The sequence below is a fragment of the Genypterus blacodes genome, unplaced genomic scaffold, assembly GCF_046128005.1.
Source record: "Genypterus blacodes isolate CSIRO-AG114 ecotype Tasmania unplaced genomic scaffold, CSIRO-AGI_Gbla_v1 ptg000171l_1, whole genome shotgun sequence".
NCBI classification, from domain to species: domain Eukaryota; kingdom Metazoa; phylum Chordata; class Actinopteri; order Ophidiiformes; family Ophidiidae; genus Genypterus; species Genypterus blacodes.
The window spans coordinates 120,001-140,171 of record NW_027466972.1 but is presented as its reverse complement, the minus strand read 5'-3'; the positions used below and the strand labels follow the sequence as shown (position 1 = coordinate 140,171).

Sequence of the window (20,171 nt, the reverse complement as noted above, 5' to 3'; positions counted from 1 at the left end):
GAAGCCAGATAGGAACTAGAATACTAAACTCATTGTCATGTCCAAAGCAGATGGTATCTATGACGATGCCATGTCCAAGCCAAGAGCAGGTCCGCAGAGAAACGGGAAATAAGAAAGAAACGTCAAATTAACGAGGATCGGTCATTCCCATGAAATGGCGAGTAGAAGACGAGATATCATACAAGTTCAGTTTGAAATGAACAATCACAATTGTGTGTTCACCCCTTGAGATTTGGTTCAACTTCCTATCATAGCTAACAGAATATGGGAAACGCTGTACATAATGGATGTCAAAATCAGAAACATCTGTCCTGGTGCAGCTTTCATTGTTCTGACAGTCTGAAGGTTTGACTTTCCATTGCCGCAAATATGGAATCGTGGTTTCCGACGCGTTGTTGATTGTGTTTAGGACACATAGCTGCCTAAGCTCACATGGCATATCAATCACTTTCATTACAATCAAGAATTTCATATCACAATCATCACTTTGAGGCCCATGAACCTAAGTGGCCTCAATGGTGCGATGCGTTCGGTATCTTCAAAAGCTTTGAAAGCCCGCAGCTGTGAGCATATGAAAGCTTATTCCAGCCTTATCAGATCTGCACAGAACTTTTCTCCACCAAGTTTCAAACATTTTCAATAAAAGCAAATCTCATACATCAACAGTTTGTATCCGTTACGTTATTAGCAGAGTTAAGAATGAGGCAACGGGGACAGATGACACAGGTTCAGCAGTTCAGAAAGTGTGTTTTACCATTCAGCATCGAGAAAATAAATTAAAATAAATGAATAAGATACAATTTAGACTAAATGGGAGCAATGGGTTTGTTTAAGTTATGAAAGCAGAATAAGCTTTAAACCTACAAACCTTAAACAAAAGTTCTTTAAATCAGGTTGATTGAATTGAATGAATGAATGATTGATCCTGTATTGCCCCTGTGGGAGTTTGTCATACACATAAGAGCATCAAACGTAACACTAAGCAGAAAGGCTCAGAGCTAAATGGATGATGGATGAAGCACTTACAACATTAAAATCCACCGTTTGAGCAGTGGAGCCGTCTGAGCTGTGTGAGTGAATCAACTTTACTCACATATGTTGACAATCTATCCTAATATGAGATGAAACAACATCTGCACATAGCAAACACATGTTGTCTATATGTATTTAAGTAAGAACATATGATGAGCCAGCAGGCTGAATGATGTCATGTATGATGTGAACATACATGACACCAGCAACCGACTGCGTCACACTGAAATCATTTCATGAGATTTTAGAAACTGTGCTATCACAGATGATTGCAGTCGGCAATTTGGGTCGATTGTACTCAATATAATTATGATATAATTATGTAATGTACCTCACAATTGCAGTTTCACAGACTGTGGTATCTTTGGGTCACTTGCACTATATTTTATATGACATGGAATTGTTCCAGGCTGTCACAAGTGATCATTCTGCACTCATTTGTCCCTTCCCGAATAGTCATGTGGCATTCTTTACAGACAGATGTTATCTCGCTGACAGACTCTGTAAGCTGGAGCTTGGACTGGGCTCAGTTCGGCTCTAGGAGACCTGGCAATCGCTGCAACATCTGAAATTGCTCCTAATCTCAGCTCCCAGAAAGTGGTTTGGAGGTTAGAGCGCTTTGGCTCACGCAGACAGTAAATTATATTTTTCACGACGAGGCAATGTGGGGACTCTTGGCATGTTTGAGCAAACAGAATGAACGTTCACACTGCAGGCCAGCAACACAGACACGAGACTCCCCAGATACATAAGCCACAAATAAAAATGTTCACATGATATACAGTAAAACAAAGTCACACGCTTCTTTGTCTGTTAGAATTCCAAAATGTCAAAAACAACTGTTAAATGTTAAGTGCTGCAGGCTTTTGTGGTCTTCATCACTTGATCACAAGAGGCCATATTGTCCACACAAACGATCTCGACCTCTGTGGATTGCACAAAAATGTAGAAAATGTAATTGGGACAGACATTCCCTTACTTCATGATTAACAGCTGAATCAAATAGGCTGCAAATACAACAAAGAGTAAATGTTACTTAAGTGAGGACACGTCCAGACAGACAGGCAAGTTTTGGCGAACATGTCCACACGTCGTCCCTACATGCCGGAAAGGAATGACACAGCAAATGTTTTGGGCAATTTTAAGGCTCTTTGTTTGAATCACTGCGTTTGATAATGATGCTTTTCCATATTTGATTAGACTTTATGCAGTAAAATAAAAATGTGATAACCTGAGGCGCCCTGTCTGTTTGCGATTTCAATTACAGTAACATGCTTTCACCAGGAGAAGGAGCTATACGGCCTAAATGAATTGCTCTTTTGAAACTGAAACATGTTGTTACTTTTCATTGGCATTTTAATGCACAATGATACAGAACTGTGCTTTTCAGTTTAGGACCCACATCATCAGACTATAACGGCTAAACAAACCATTCAAACAGAATTATACGACACAATCTCTGAAGAAGAACAGAAAAGAAGTTAGATGAGCTGAATAAAGTAAAACGGTCGAAGGCAGAATAATCCCTCTGAATAAAGAATTTCTTTCTCACAGTGACTTTGCGTTTTGTTTTTCTCGTCTCTCCCTCCTTGAATGATGATGTTTCCATCCTTGAATATATCCTGTAAACCAATACCTCCTCTCTGGCAACGATGGCTAAAAATGGATTCCTTATAAATGGGGCTGATGTATGAAGCCTGAAAATGCACAGGCAGGCTCTGCTGTGACTCAGCAGCCACCAGCTTTAATAGCAGCTGAAATGACCCTGTGACTCATATAAGCATTAAGACATGAAAGCATACATAAAATCAATATTATTACATCTTTCCACTCTCTGATGGAGGATACATCTTTGTGTATACATTCTGTCACACACGCTGTCTTTCTTTGTGTCTGTTTACCTTTTTTGTATTTGTGTCCAGCATCTTGGTCCAGATCGGTGCAGTTAACATATTGTCCAGACGGGGGCACTGTGGTAACAGCTGTAAACTGTGGTCAAATGAGACGAGATCATGTAACAGGGACGGTGGGTAAATATAACATAAAGAGCCAACTCACTGTATTAATCAAAGATAAATCCAATAAAGTGGTGCTGAGAACACACAAACACACACACACACACACACACACACACACACACACACACACACACACACACTTGTTATACATTTAGAAAGATGAAGTCTCGGGTCATTTACAAAGAAGTTTATGATGGAGCAGTAATATTACACAAATTGGCTGCACCTTCATGTATTTACCTTCATTTTAATATCTTTGAGCTCATAAATGTTCTTATAATGGAGTGCATTACAGCAAATTGTCAGTGATTAAATTGTTCTTTCTCCCTCTAAACTGGGGGGCCGTATTTCAGCCTGATCACAATTTCTATTTAATTTAAAATGTTTAACCCCTCCATCACCTCCTCCTTTGATGACTGGAGGCTCAGTCAGTCAGGGAGCCGTCGTTGTCAATGTACCTGAAATATTGCACAGTTTGCATAAGAAAAAATGAATCATCAATGAGGTTAACAGCGTCGTCGCTCTTTGCTCTCGGCGTTTTGCAGAAACCGTAAAAGCCCCGAGGGACGTATCTGTCAGCGAGCATTGATTACCTATGAGCTCCTACAGGGACCATGAGAGAGTGTGTGACCTCGCTCCTGCCCCAACAAGACCAGCAAATGGGTACGATCAAGCCGGACCGTTGAGGAGAAAGGGAAAGTGGTGTGGGTGAGCGATGTGGAAACCTGCAGCAGAAATGTGAAATGCAGCAGGCTTACAGACCAGGCCCATTCATCTTACGGTTGGAAGAGTTAGATCATTCCAGAAAGCTGCTGACGGATCTCACGACAGGAGAAGAATCAGACGTCATCATGACGTATATGAAAGCAGGCAAGGGGTTGGGGAAGTATCTCAGACAGGTCTCATCACTAAACCCTCCAGACTGCACCGTAACTGCTCCTGGGTTCATTTCAGCTTTTTATTTATTTTCTGCACTAAAATGAACTGCACTGTGTGGCTTTACGTGCTGCAGGAGCCATAAAACACACAGAGGAAGGAAGAAGATTTACAGACCCTGGCGTTTCAGCCCTCTGCCTCACCCTGGGCGGCAGCAGGCACAGCAGACGGCCCCACACTACCAATCTACTAACCCATTATTCTTTAAAACACAAATGGTCTGTGGAGAACGTCCAAATCCCTTAATTGATCTCCAATTCAATACCAATTTTGACCTTGAATTCCCCGTGTCAGCGTCTTTCCGGTCCCTCCAGATTGAGTTTGGCTCAGCATCGATCCTCCTGGCAGACTTCCCCCATATTACATTGTTGTTAATAAGCCATGGGGAGGGAAAGGCTGCGGTCCGATACTTCAGTGGGACCATTAATCTGCCCGTGGAGGAGAAGAGAAACGCCCCTGTCTACAGTCAGCTGTAACCCAGTTGATGTAGTGCTGCGGATGGAGTTTCTAAAGGGGGGAAACTACAATGTTAAGACCATAAAATGTAAAAAGTGACCACCCAGGCAGAGGTCATCTGTGGTTCAGGGGCTCCTGCGTATTGGATTGAGATTTAGCACCGATTGACTCTCTGTCAGTCTGTGTTAGGTCTCATCTGACTAACTGCTTAAAGGGAAAATGTCCGACTGGCCTTGATCCTAGTTTACCTGGAGCTCATATGTGCTGAATCTTACAAGCTATTCAATAGATTATATTAATATAAACTGGTAGGAGTAAGACAGAACGTAAACCAGTAACTATGTAAACGTTGGTCCTCATCCTATCCAGTCTATGTCCCAGTCTCTTTAGGCCTTTGCCGCTTAGCCGCCTAACACGAACGCTCTCATCCATCATCCCCACGGCAGTGAGGAGGAAGGAAACTTGCAGAGAAGCTTCGCCAAGGGATTTAACGTTGTTACCTCCAGAGGCCATAGATCTCCAGTCATCATCCACCACAATCAGCAGGTGGGATCAAATTAAATTTCACCCAGAAGAAACACAGAAACATCCTGCATCACACTGAGCTGACGAAACCGGAGATGCAACAAGAGCAATGAAAAAAAATATAGAAATACTTCTTCTTACTTTACTTTACTTTTCTACTTTAACTATAACTTTTACTTCAAAATATGAAGTCTGAAGAAGCAAACTAGAGGAGAGGACAAGGTGCTGGAAAAGCTGAGGCTCTGACAGGGATCAATCAAAAGAAGAAGAAGAAGAGAGAGAGAGAAGGAGAATGACAGGAGATGGAAAAGAGATACGAGAACTGAACGATGGAAAAGTTAGAGCGAGTGAAAGGATGGAAAGATGGAGAATGGAGACAAAAACAGGAAGAACGATCGGACAAGAAGCTGGGAAAGCTCTGACGATAAATTGGAACGTGATTAATGATTAATGACAATGAATGATTGATGAGAAAAGTGCACAAATAAATAAGATACAAACAAATAATATGATTTTGCCATTACTATCATGAAACATCATATGAATACTTTTAAACTTAATCCTTCCATTCGTAGAATCAAACAGGCTTCATTTTGAATAATGTCAAACATCCTCTCCTGGACGTTGATGCTGAAATGTTCACAGTCAACTGCTGTATCGATTGATCTTTAACTGTGTAATATAAGGTCAAGGGTTAAGTGACTTCTCATGTACCACACACACACACACACACACACACACACACACACACACTCGCAGTGATTTGTATTCCAGTGACGACACACTGTCAGCATCGCCCGCCAGCTTCAATTCAATCATGTGTGCTTGCTTTACAACGCTGCCACACCGCGCCGCTGACCTTCAGGGAAGTGGATACCCGGGGCAACCGCCGATGAAATTTCCATGCGCAGAAACGCTCACCGGTGACACAGGAGATGTATAGATACAGGACAGGACATGTGACTGAGACCACACGGCAGCAGCAGACGTCCCTGGAGACCGTTTGTAAGCGTGTCCATTATTAACTGTCCTCCATTAAGAGCCTGTTCAAGCCTATCTGGGAATAAAGTGGGGAAACACTCCAGATCCTCTAACTTAACAAACGCAGAGGGGCCGTTGTATGTTTTATTAACACGCAGACACCATGCTTACATACAAACACAGAGAATTTGACAACTTCTCGTACTACAGCGGGAAAACCGTACGGTCCATTGAGCGCTTTGCGAGCCAACATAAGCAGAGGGAGACAACAAAGAAAGGTCACGCCGGGCTTCAAAGGCTTTATGATATTTCATCTTGGACGACAACAAACCGGCTCGCTGCTCTCACATAGAGGGGGAAACACAGCAGCTGTTCCTCTCAACTTCTGGCACACATTTCGCCGCCTAAAAACACGAGATTATTCACAGCGTAAATCTTCCCTGAAAGGATCATTTACTCTCCGCCCCACTCACATTCCTCTTCTTCCTCTAATTAAAGCCATACATTACCTCAGAGCGCCGCTGATCAAAGTTATTAAATATTTACCAAGCTTTCAAACCTGACCTTTGCAGGCCAACGAAGCAAGCAAGCAGCGGCGGTAGAGCGTCGCTACATTCTAATGACGGCGTGTGCGGCCTCCTTCCTCTCTCCTCGCCGCAGCAGCCAGGTTTATCTTTAGTGCGCCATTGAATATTTATACAGCGGGCGGCTGGGGAGTCGGTCACTGATCTCTAAGGTGACTCGCCCAGCCTCTGTAGGGGGGGTGCAGGCGTGCCGGGGTGGGCCTGGGATGAAGTCACATGGGACATATTGTCTCCTCAGTGTGTCCTGTAGACTCCATTTAGCGGAGGGATTAGGTTTTACAGCTCAACGCCTGCAACACTTTCCTCCCCGAGGAGACGCGTGAATGAAGTGTTACAGTCAGAGAAAGAGGGTCAAACTATCATTTTTAGGATTTTGCAGGCTTTTTGTTGGTAAAATCTATTAGAGATGTGAATTAAGAAGCCAAATGTGGATTATTGTGGATGGATTTTCTGCTCAAAAGAAGCCAACAACACAACACAGTGTAACAACAGGAGAACCAAAATGTGATTTTACACACAGTAAAGGTTTAACTGCCTCTAATGATTGGATTTTGGGTTGAGGTGCTTCAGTTCGCTCTGCTGAAGTGGAACCGATAGAGGAGAGGAAATTAAGATTATGGCAGAGAGATTTAAAAGGACAATAATTGCTCAGTGTTAATTCTGTTAGTTGAGCGATGGAAGGAAGCATCGACCTCCCTGCCTCCTCACTGCCTTGGGGCCATTACAGATGATATTACTGAAGATATGATGAGCTTCTCTTTTTGCAAATAGCTTTGAAGAAATTGCCTCAATGGACTGAATGCTTCCTTGAGAGTTCACTTGACAATTACGCTCTCATGCCCGATGTGTGCAATTAAAATCTAAAAAGCCCGGACACACATTGTCAGGGCCCGTGCATAAACTTGTCTCCTATTGTATTTAGAGCTATAAGGACTTTTAATGAGCCCCACTGTGGTAAAGGAGCACGTCTCCCCCTGGGTTAAATCCTGTTTTTAAAAATACATTAACAGCAAATACAATAAAATATCTTAGAGGAATATTTTATACATGAAAGGAAAGAACCAAAACACATTATTTTTCATTATGTATCGCATAAACTACACTCAATTGTAAGTAGACGAGAGGAGAAAACTTTTTAGACTGTTGTTGCATAGATTTATAAAAAAGTGGGCAATAATAAATTAGCAATTCTCAAACCGGCATTGAGAAACTTTCTGGGCGTTTCATTGTTGTATCCACAAAGCTGAAGTGAACTGAATGTGTGAGATAAGTGCTTTGGACCACAAACAAAACTGAAACAAAGGAACATGAAGTGGAGATTGGTTCTGTAAGTAAGCGAGGGGGAGGAAGCACTTGGCGTCCGAGGGCATCGTAAAGCTCAGCATGTGACTGCACAACAATGCCAACAAGGGTACAAATTCTCCACACGCTGGGAATCGATTTCACACAAAGTGTGCAGGACTTGGAAAGAGGCGTATCGGAGACACACTGAAACACTGCATCTCGTCTTATTGGATTTGGAGCCCAGTGTTCAGCATGTTTTCTGCAAACTGGGGGATCCAGTGGAGTGGAGCATCCAGGCAGCCACGGAACCACTGGCCAGCTGAGGAAAAGAGATTGTTCTGGGGTTTACTTTACTGGAAATGAATTTGCGTCTCAAGAAGTGACTTGAAAATAATAATAGGAAACTTTATTTGGAACCTGCACAGACTTCCTGATCTGTGGGCTATTATATGCTTATACAATAAAACACTGAGAACACTACAACAACAGAGAGCCTCTCTAAAGGGAAGAGTGGAGTCAATATCTGTAAAGCGTGTGTGCCAAAGAGACCCCTCTCTCAGAAGCACATCAATATTTAATAGTGAACAATAAATGGCAACATCACTGAAGGCTTCACAGGACTGGGCAGGCAGAGGAGCCCAGCAGAGCCACAGGGGCACTGAATGGAGGTAGACTCATTAAAATGTAATGCCTGGCTATTTATTTGGACTCTTTTTGGCCTGTAGTTACATAAAATGGTAGAAATGCATCTAAACTTCTGAACAGTTTGATTTCAGCTCGCAAACTCTTTTATTTTACATTGATTAAAGCAAGTAACCCGTAAGCAAGAGTAACCTGATTACTCTGAAGGTAATCTGATTACTGCCCTCACCACCTTTACTGGCTCCAGCCTTCCCAGTGACTCCTACCTCAGGTGTCTTCTCTGCGGTTTGGAGTCGTCCAAAACAAAAGACAGCTGAGGGAGAAACAAGAGGACATATTTGGTTCAGTGAGGACATTTTACGCAGCTTCATGTCCACTTGCTGTCTTCATCATACACTTAAACAAAAGTCTGCCACATATTCACATTTGAAGAAATCTGTTTAAAAGATAATTTAGTTTTACATTGCATACAGCAATCGAACTGATAATTATCTCAAATAAAAAATCAGGGTACAAAAATATCGTCATCTCTTTATGCAAATTAACTCTTTCCTTATAACTCTTAATGAATGCTCTTAATTGTATTTATGAATGATTTGCCACAATAATAGAAGCTCCACGCATATTGTTTTGATTCTCGACAGTCACTCTGTGTGTGTGACTTGATGCCCGCAGTGACCCATGTTATAGTAGTGACACGCCCTCTAGTGTTTGATGTCTGTCAGGGTCTGGAGTTTGATAACCTTGCTCTGCGTCCTGGAGCATCACTGTGGGAATGTGAATGTGGATCTGATGCCCTCCTCCTCCTCCTCCTCCTCCTCCTCTTCCTCCACCACCTCCTCCTCCTCCTCTTCCTCCACCACCTCCTCCTCCTCCTGCTAATTGTTGATGCGGCTCCTGGGGTCTCTCGCCTTGTGATCAAGGCTCATTCCCGTTCCCATCGGATCTTTGCCCCCCTCGGACCGTGACAATGACAACCACCGGGAGTGTGTCGGAGAGTGGAGACGAGCCTTGCATTCGGCTGGAGCCCCTGAACAACACACACTTGCCGGGTAAAGCGACGCCGACCGGTGGCAGCCGCTCCACGTCCACAGACGGCGGCACCAAAGTCACAGCCAACGGCGTGCACGACATCGAGGACCGGATTCTGAGGATCACCGGCTACTATGGATACAACCCGGGCTACTCCAGTCATAGAAGTAAGTGAGAGGATGCAGAAACTAAAGTAGACTGATGAAGATGCTGCGCTGTGCTGCGACCATTTTCACGCTTTCCTGTGCGAGGTGTCAGATCAGAGGAGGAATTCTTAACAACAAAACATGACGATTGAACATATGCACGAAGGATGTGAGAAAATATGTCTGTTAATAATAAACCCAAACTGCAGAGGGTGAAGCCTGTTTAAGGGAGATAGAAATGTGGTGTGGGTGTGTGTGTGTGTGTGTGTGTGTGTGTGTGTGTGTGTGTGTTTTGGATTTTATTTGGGCTGTTGTGCCTCTAAAACTGAGAAAGTGAGCAACGCTCAGCTTGTGTGTTGTCACTCAGTGTCACTATATCAGCTGGAGGCTGCATGATGCTGCTGGGCTATCAATCACTGTGACAACAACATGAGAGAGAGAGAGGGACAGAGAGAGAGAGAGAGAGAGAGAGAGAGAGAGAGAGAGAGAGAGAGACTAAACAGAGGCACACAAGCCTTTTCCATTAGAGGGATTTGTTCAAACTGCGCTCTAATGTGTTGCAGGGTGTTTTTCAAATGTTTGCACTTAATTAAAACCATCAATTCCCCCAGAAGACAAACGCAGCAGCTTCTCCTGTGATGCATGTGGACATTAGCGTGTTGGGCATCTACGCTGTAGCTGTGAGGGAAATCACATTAAACGTCTCGATGATCTGATTGGTCCACATGGTTCCAATCAGCGGCCCAACACATTTAGCTGACGTGGAGGCGATGACTTGGAATTAGAAATGCAGAGTTTTGGGCTGATGATGCACTTTTTTTTTCTGGGATGATCTTACAGACTCTGGCACTGCAGGTGCGACCACCAGCAGCGGCGTCACAGCAGGTGAGGAAGACAAACCGTCCTTTAGGTTTCACACATAAAGTGTTCAGACTGGGGTTTGGTGAGAATCAGGCCTGCAGGGGAAACATCACAGGGCCCAGAGGCTTTTACCTCCATGTTACATAATCCACCTGTAGTCATTGTGGCAGGATATGATTTTACATATATATATTGTATATTATATAAGCAGACAAAAATGCTAATGTTATGATAATCAGGTACTCAGGTGCTGAAGCTCTCCGTCCCAAATGAACTGGAACCTCCTCATGCAATCTCCCAAACATCTCCCCCCTGACTGAGACATAAAAGAGACTTTCCCATCACTGCATCTACCAGCGGTGCTCCGTGGCAACCTGACATTCCTCTGTCTGACTTCTCAATCTCTGAGGCACTGAGCGGACGCATTAAGGGGGCCCTGAGTCCAGCTGAGGCCCCTGTGCCCGAGCTGAGAGCACCTAGCTGGGAACGGAAACAATCCCGTCTCTCATTAACCCTCTGCCATACATCAGCGGTGTCAGCTGCAGCAGATTAAGCACAAACACAATCACAGCTCTTTGTCAGGGAATTCATCTCCTCATCCTCGCCGGCCTAATGGAAGAAGGGCAACCGAAACAGACAGCTGAAGAAGAAGAAGAAGAGGAGTTTCTGTAAACCTATTTTCCCCAATATACAGGCCTGAATCTATCCACCCCTCTGTCTACAGGCTGTGCTCTGATATGGTCTGTGATGTCATTTCAGGCAGCAGGAGCAGGTGTGCAGTGTAATAGCGCCCATAGAGCCGGCGTATCTGCCAGTCAGACTGTGGGGGTTATTTGATTTGGGGGGGGATGTTGCTCGGCTCGGCTCGGCTCTGCGGTGACACACACACACACACGTTACCATCTGTAGCCCCGGGTTTATCTCCGTTGTAGGGGCAAATACCAGTTCTCAAGTATTAATACTTGGGCCTACGACACAGGTCAAAAGCCTAAGCCACATGGCTTCCATGTGGCCTGAAGATAAGCAGAATCCTTTGTCTTCGGACAGAGTCATAAAACATCACCCACGGTACCTAGAGTCAACCCCTTTTTCACACCTTATCGGTGGGGAGCTATAAAGGTTTGAGTCGTCCTCAACTCGCTCTCTCTTCCTCTAGCCTCTTCTTCAAGCGCCTTCTCCCCTTCACCTCTTCCACACAAAGAAACTGAAGAATGTGCCCTGGATTTTCCCAATTCAGCGAACCCAAGATTTCTCTCTGTCCCACTGCTCCACTGCTGAAGACGTCAAGAGACCTCTCTCTCTCCCTGAACAAAGGCCCAACCCTTGTTCAGTGAACATTCTTTTCCCTCTCTAAACCCGTGGAGATCCCTCTTTGGTTGGCTCGACCTGAATCCTGACTACACCCGAGGAAAGAAGCGTTTCCTCCTGTTTTCTCCCAATTCCCCGTCGACCGAATACCAGGCCTTCCCACTGGGACCAGGAAAATCAAGGACTTGCAGACTGGCCCCATGATCAACTCATCAGCGCCTGAATCTGTTTAAACCCGCGACCCAACTGGATCTTCAACACCACGGACTGCTCGACTACCTCTACGGTGAATTACAACACGGACGTAATTCCACCAAGTAAGGCTTAGACGTCTGGGCAGACAAGAGTTAGGAAGTGATATTATGTGCATTAGATATAGGATACCATGTGTTCTTAACTAAGCTTAATATTACAAGTGTGTTCTTTAATTTTTCCTCGGTGTTAATCAACACCGATTGCATGTGCGCCGTTCTCTCTCTCTCTCTCTCTCTCTCTCTCTCTCTCTCAATTCTTTGTTCTGGTAAACTGCTAATGTGCTACATCTCCGTGTGTTTGACTGTAATTTTGTGTATTGTAAGCCTTGCTTGAGCCTCTCAGCCTGCTTCACAAATTCACAAACCCAAGTCTGTCTCTGCCCATCTTCTGCCGCGTCGAGGGGCGGAGCACACTCTCACACACACACACACACGCACGCACGCACGCACGCACGCACCAGCACACACCCACATATAGGGAGCTAGGAAGAAAGCCGCCATCTTGGGACCCCTCCCATTCACATGTGTTTAGCCGCCATTGCTACATAGCCTGCTTCTAAGCTAGGTCCCGCCATTTTAGTTTGATCCAGATCGTACTAGTGGGCGTGTTATAACTCTGCCACTTCCTGTGCATCATCCCTTCTCACACGCACACACACACACACACTCGCACACACACACACACACACACTCCAGTTTGTCTTCCTTGTATTCAAATCTGTTGTTGCTTGAACTTCTTGACATTGTTTATGTTTTCCGGTTTGTTTTATTGATAGTAATGACCTTAGTTATTATTGTGAGTAAATAAATCTTTTCATATCTTAACAAGAAGTGTCTGAAATTGTTTGCTCTGAATGTTGTATGATTATCAGCCTCTACGCACGTCAAGTCTCACCCTTCTAGACTGATTTCGAGCGCAAAACTAATCTTTGAGTTATCCCCTTTTTATTAATTTATTAATTAATCTGATAATTTTAATTGATAATTAAAACTTATGGTGAATCTTTAAAGTTAGGTCAATTATCTGCTATCTTGGTTCCCTGTGCCAACAAACAGGGTGGTGCCCCGAGAACTTTAATTTATTAAAGTTATTAATTAATTATTTTTATTTTTACCTTCTTTTATTTCTTTTGATAGCAATCTTTGATAAAGCAATATTACCTACATATAATTGGTGCCCCGTGTGAGGCGTGGTACTGTTGATTTCATACAACATTCATACGAGCAATTTTCAGATTGGTTTGGATTTTTTTTTTAAAGTTTATAACTTTAGATTAAAAATTTCGATTTGCTGAGTGCTGTCTCTGTCTGTGTCCCATGCAGTGTTGTTGTGCTTCCTGCTGTGACAGTCATTGATATGCTAAGTGGTTACCTTGAGAGAATCTTGTTGCTTGTGTCTAATTTGCATTAGAAAGAGCTTAACTTACAGTGCCCTGACCAGTGCACCGTAACCAGGACAGCACCATCTGGTGGGCAGCTGTCATCACTATTAGTGTTTGCAGAGACCCCCCCTAGTTGTCACTAGATTCCTTCTTCCTTGCTTCAAAGGGATAGATATGACTAACCAGACTCCATCAGAGTATGGAGCTGAAACTCCTCAGGCAGGTGAGAATACCTCACTGCCTGATTTGGTTGCTCAACTCCTCAGAGTCTCTGTAAAAGAGAAAGAGGAGCTTGATGGCTACACCATAGCTCAGTGTGACACTGAGATCGCCAATTTAGTTCGAATGGTTAATGAACCTAGCGGACAAAGATGGTCTAGTAAGGAGATAGTTGGTCAATTATTTTTGTTCTGCCATCACAAAGCTCATTTACAAATAGCCACACTTAGTGGCGAGGTCGTAACCCTTAAGGCAAAGGACCTCCGCCAGCGATCACAGAATCAGGCGTTTTGTTCTGAGCTGCAGAACACTACTTCCCTGTTGGCAGAGTGCACACAGAGACTCCGTCATGCTAAGCAGGATAGCGAAGATGCTAAGCACGAGAGTGCACTGCACAAGAGCCAGGCCGCGCGTGCAGAGGCTCACCAGGTGCTTAGCTATGCTACTGACCAAAGGGGGGCAGCAAACCCAGTGGCACGCGCCCCAGAAGCTTACTCTGCCACAGTTTCAGCTGAGAGCAGGATATGTCCACCGACACCAGATCGGTACATGAAGCTTCCACAGTTGGGTGAAGCCACGCTTCAACCCCACCCGTCTCAGGTCACATCTCAGCTACTTCCCCCTCAGGCGCCCCCAAGGGATCGCCCCTCTGAAATGCTGCCTTCATCACGAAAGGGACGTAAACGTGCCCCACAGCCTGATGAAATGAGCGAGCATCGGTATCCCTCATCTGAAGAGTCAGATGGATACCAGCGGGAGTATGCTACAGACCTGCACATGCGACATCTCCACTCTCTTGCCCAGGTTCCAGCTAACAGCATGTCATGTCCACCGACCCACGATCGGTACACAAATCTGCCACACTTGGGTGAAGCCAAGCTTCGACCCCGTTCCCCTTCGGTCATACCTCAGCCACTCTCCCCTCAGGCGACCCCTAGGCATCGCCACTCTAAAATGCCGCCTTCACCACGAAAGGGAAGTAACCATGCCCCACAGCGTGATGACATGAGCGAGCATCGGTATTCCTCATCTGAAGAATCAGATGAATACCAGCGGGAGTACATAACAGGCCTGCGCATGCGTCAGCTAGACTCCCTTGCCCAGGACCTTGAGCGTTTTGACCCCATAAACAAGGATGCTAATGTTAACAATTATCTTAGTGAAATTGAAAACTCCCTTGTTGATTTGTCTCACGCCACTTCACGTGAGAAGTTAAAGCTCATCTGGAAAACAGCTTCCAGGAGCGTTCGTGCTTTCATTGAAACGCAGCCGTCTCGTATCCGTCACAGCTACACCAGGCTATGTAGTGCCCTACGTGAGGAGTACTCGCTATACTTTGATGAGACATCAACCACACTCAGCGCCATGAATATTCACCAAAAGCGAACAGAACCGCCCCGTGAATATTACAGACGACTGAGGAGTGCCTACTTTCAAGGAAGTACTGAACCGGGCCTGGAGGAAAATCGATTCTTCCGCTCTCTCTTCCTCCACAACCTCCATCCCTGTGTGAGAATCCACGTCACACTGATGTGTAAGCAGGGTAAACCCACCATGCAGGAGATTAAGAATATCGCCCAAATGACCTGGGAGACAGTTGTACGTCCCACTGATACACCTGAAGATGAGGTGAGAGTTTTAGGCATCCAGTCATCAGAGCAGACTGAGTTAGAATTGGAAGGCTGCAAAGACTTCCCCTTTAGTGTAGACAGTGGCGCTGCACTCCCAAAACACCTGCCCTACCACCTGCGGGGTGGACAAAAGAACCATAGACATGGCCAAAGAGGCCCCTCTCAGGTTCAGCATAGGTTCCAAAACCAGAACTCCTTCACAAAGAGAAGGGATGTCCGCTTCAAACAGGGTCCTAGACCGCAGAGCGAGACAAAGGAGAAGACTTTTGAGTCTTTTGGAGAACATTACATAAAGGAAATGATAATGAAGTGCCTGACAGAGTTGATACAGCAACTCGATGCTTCCCAAAGCCCCTTCGAGGTGTCAAAAGATGACCACAGGAGGACTGATAAGGACTCTCTGTCAGTCTTACAGGACCAGGCACCTTCACACTTTAACAGCCTGCTCCACAAGCTGAAGGCAGGATCCAAGGGAGCCTAAGATGCCCCTGGACCAAGCCAGAGTCAATTCCCAACACCTTATCCACTCCACTCCTACCATTCCTAGGGAACCTTGTCCACAAAGAAATGCCAGTCGCATCTACACCTCAGTGTTGGTAAAGGGGGGGTACACACTGCCCAAACACTCGAACATTACACAGCAGATTTGAGGGCCCGACTCACATTCCACTATGTGTCCCACGTCAGACCACTCATCTACTATTAACTGTTTCTACTCCTCCGAGAAGCAGATTACTAACAGTAACAACCTTCCTTTCTCTTTCTTTTTCCTTTGAATTTCCACGTCGTGGTTTTTTCTTTTTGTCAACGACAATGACCAAAGAATGACAGGTTGTAACATTACTGTGTATGTCTCTCAATAATGTGTTAAGGTAGTCTAGTTTAGTTCATTCTGCCCAGACATGCCTTACTGACTGCCCAGATGTCAAAAGCCTTATTGAACTGTTTTCGGGAACATTTTCCGCACCCGAGGATTATCCAACTCCAGGTTGCTCTCAGGACTTGGACCATGTGATGAGGACTTATGAACTGTTCGCCCTAATGTTTGCTCTTGGAGACTGTGGCTGCAACCCTCGCCTCAAGATCATCAGGGGGATATGTAGGGGCAAATACCAGTTCTCAAGTATTAATACTTGGGCCTACGACACAGGTCAAAAGCCTAAGCCACATGGCTTCCATGTGGCCTGAAGATAAGCAGAATCCTTTGTCTTCGGACAGAGTCATAAAACATCACCCACGGTACCTAGAGTCAACCCCTTTTTCACACCTTATCGGTGGGGAGCTATAAAGGTTTGAGTCGTCCTCAACTCGCTCTCTCTTCCTCTAGCCTCTTCTTCAAGCGCCTTCTCCCCTTCACCTCTTCCACACAAAGAAACTGAAGAATGTGCCCTGGATTTTCCCAATTCAGCGAACCCAAGATTTCTCTCTGTCCCACTGCTCCACTGCTGAAGACGTCAAGAGACCTCTCTCTCTCCCTGAACAAAGGCCCAACCCTTGTTCAGTGAACATTCTTTTCCCTCTCTAAACCCGTGGAGATCCCTCTTTGGTTGGCTCGACCTGAATCCTGACTACACCCGAGGAAAGAAGCGTTTCCTCCTGTTTTCTCCCAATTCCCCGTCGACCGAATACCAGGCCTTCCCACTGGGACCAGGAAAATCAAGGACTTGCAGACTGGCCCCATGATCAACTCATCAGCGCCTGAATCTGTTTAAACCCGCGACCCAACTGGATCTTCAACACCACGGACTGCTCGACTACCTCTACGGTGAATTACAACACGGACGTAATTCCACCAAGTAAGGCTTAGACGTCTGGGCAGACAAGAGTTAGGAAGTGATATTATGTGCATTAGATATAGGATACCATGTGTTCTTAACTAAGCTTAATATTACAAGTGTGTTCTTTAATTTTTCCTCGGTGTTAATCAACACCGATTGCATGTGCGCCGTTCTCTCTCTCTCTCTCTCTCTCTCTCTCTCTCTCTCAATTCTTTGTTCTGGTAAACTGCTAATGTGCTACATCTCCGTGTGTTTGACTGTAATTTTGTGTATTGTAAGCCTTGCTTGAGCCTCTCAGCCTGCTTCACAAATTCACAAACCCAAGTCTGTCTCTGCCCATCTTCTGCCGCGTCGAGGGGCGGAGCACACTCTCACACACACACACACACGCACGCACGCACGCACGCACGCACCAGCACACACCCACATATAGGGAGCTAGGAAGAAAGCCGCCATCTTGGGACCCCTCCCATTCACATGTGTTTAGCCGCCATTGCTACATAGCCTGCTTCTAAGCTAGGTCCCGCCATTTTAGTTTGATCCAGATCGTACTAGTGGGCGTGTTATAACTCTGCCACTTCCTGTGCATCATCCCTTCTCACACGCACACACACACACACACTCGCACACACACACACACACACACTCCAGTTTGTCTTCCTTGTATTCAAATCTGTTGTTGCTTGAACTTCTTGACATTGTTTATGTTTTCCGGTTTGTTTTATTGATAGTAATGACCTTAGTTATTATTGTGAGTAAATAAATCTTTTCATATCTTAACAAGAAGTGTCTGAAATTGTTTGCTCTGAATGTTGTATGATTATCAGCCTCTACGCACGTCAAGTCTCACCCTTCTAGACTGATTTCGAGCGCAAAACTAATCTTTGAGTTATCCCCTTTTTATTAATTTATTAATTAATCTGATAATTTTAATTGATAATTAAAACTTATGGTGAATCTTTAAAGTTAGGTCAATTATCTGCTATCTTGGTTCCCTGTGCCAACAAACAGGGTGGTGCCCCGAGAACTTTAATTTATTAAAGTTATTAATTAATTATTTTTATTTTTACCTTCTTTTATTTCTTTTGATAGCAATCTTTGATAAAGCAATATTACCTACACCGTGCAGCATACGTGTGGAGATTTTGCGTTCTGGCACGACTCCGTCGGCGTGAAAGTGTGTGTGTGTGTGTATCTAAATGACTCACGAGCAAAAACCCTACATGCATCTGCTAATACTGAGAAACATGCTCAGTGAGTCAGGTTTATTTACATTGTTTTGTTTGCAGGGTTTTAAACTTTGAGTGGAGGATCACATCCCTCAAGCTGCTCGGTCTCATCATCAATACCAAACAAGCCCTCAAATAGAACAGTGGGCTCACCCTGCCAAGCCTACGGGCTAAACGATATATTTAGTCACATTCCTTTGCCAGTTTGTTATTAATGCTTCTTGCCATCTGCGTTAAAATAGAAGACGCGAATCGTTGACTACTGCGGGTTGTGAGGGTCTCGGCTGTAATAACCAGAGTGTGGCTGTGATAGCTTGAGTGCAAACAGAGTGCAGACGGCATGAACAGGAAAGGTGATTCATATTCAATAGTACAACTGCAAAATGCCCTGTGCACCCTGTTGGCTCAACAAGCCTGCACAGGGCAACAGCAGTGTGCAGTAAGTTCTTCCCCAGCGCCTCGCAGAGAACCATTATAATATTTTGCTGCGTGTCTTGTTCAGAGAAGGCCAAAGCCAGCAGTGCCAGGCCAGGCCAGGACTGCTCCTTCCGTAAATTGGCACGGTGCAGGCGGAGTGACAGACAACTTGTAGCAGCAGCAGCAGCAGCAGCAGCAGCATCATTCCCACTCCAGATCAGAGCCAGAACGGAAAGTAAGATGCTCAGAAGAGAAATTATGATGGAAGGAGGTGGAAAGAAACCACCAGAGACAAGACGTGCTGCTCTAGTTTAACCAGTTATTTTCACGAGGGATGAATTCTCATTTCACCACCCGGTCCGTGTACGTGTGCTTATTTTGGACCGGTCCTGTCCCCATGCCTGCTCGCTCGGTGCTATTTATAATCACACCATAGCGTCGAGCGGGATCTGAGCTTTGCCTGAGCGACTCCTGGAGCGCCGCTAGTGTTACGCTCTCCAGAGTGTTATAACGCCCGGCGAGTAACGGCTCCAGTGGGTGCAGAACTGCTGACCTACACTCGTGCGCTGTGTGTATGTTGTTGTGCTGTACATCAAGTGACAGCTTATTTTGGCTGACTCAGACTATTTAAGCCATTTACTTGACATATTGTTCTACGCTGAGATCCTCTAATAGGCAAAAGCAACAACGTGTTATTTATAAGGCTGTTACTGCCAGATGAATGTTTCTGCATCAAGACATTCAGCTTGTTGCTTGTTACGTGCAGTAGAATGTTTCTCAGAAGGAGCTGCTCAACACTGCCATCATGTGGCGGATAACACAAAATACAAACAATAAAGTGACCTGCACCTTCCTGCAGCTTCCACAAGTGTAACTCGATCCCTATGCAGATCCAGGATGGAGAGGAGCATACAACATGTTACTCCATCACACACAAACACAAAGTTACACAAACTCAAACCAAAATCATCTGCAGACTCCAACAAAGAAGCATTGAATGTCTGTGATTATCATAATTGAAGGTCTCAGATTGCATGAGCGATCTATCATGAGTCATGCCATGTATCACGTGTTTCCAACGATCTGTCCTGATGTCCCAGTCAATGTTCGTGATGCAATCCATCTCATTCAACCACTAGGTGTCCTCATCCTCCAACATTCCTCCTGCTGTCTGTGGGGCCTGATGATGAAAGGTCCAGCAGACAGACAGCACTTTATTAGTGTCCAGCCTCCACTCTGATTAATGCAGACACCATTCATGCTTCTCTCTCGCCCTCCCTCTCTCTCTCTCTCCTCCTCCCTTTAACCTCGTGTGATGAGTAAACCCGAGATCCGCAAAGACAAAGCGGCGTGTGCCAAACTGACGAGTATCGGCTAATCTGAATGACAAAAGGGGACTGAATGGTGCGAATGCGTCAGTGCATACAGACACCGTTGCTATGGCGGTGCAGAGGGA

General features: G+C 45.1%; 1 protein-coding gene across 1 annotated transcript in view; it reads left to right on the top strand.

The window, feature by feature from the left end:
* Positions 1-9,428: 9,428 nt before the first annotated feature.
* slc35f4 (solute carrier family 35 member F4) overlaps positions 9,429-20,171 on the top strand; it is a 19,815-nt gene continuing 9,072 nt past the window's right edge. The window contains exon 1 of the mRNA XM_076167750.1: positions 9,429-9,657. Within this exon, the coding sequence (XP_076023865.1) occupies positions 9,429-9,657 (229 nt within the window). The remainder of the gene's footprint in view (positions 9,658-20,171) is intronic.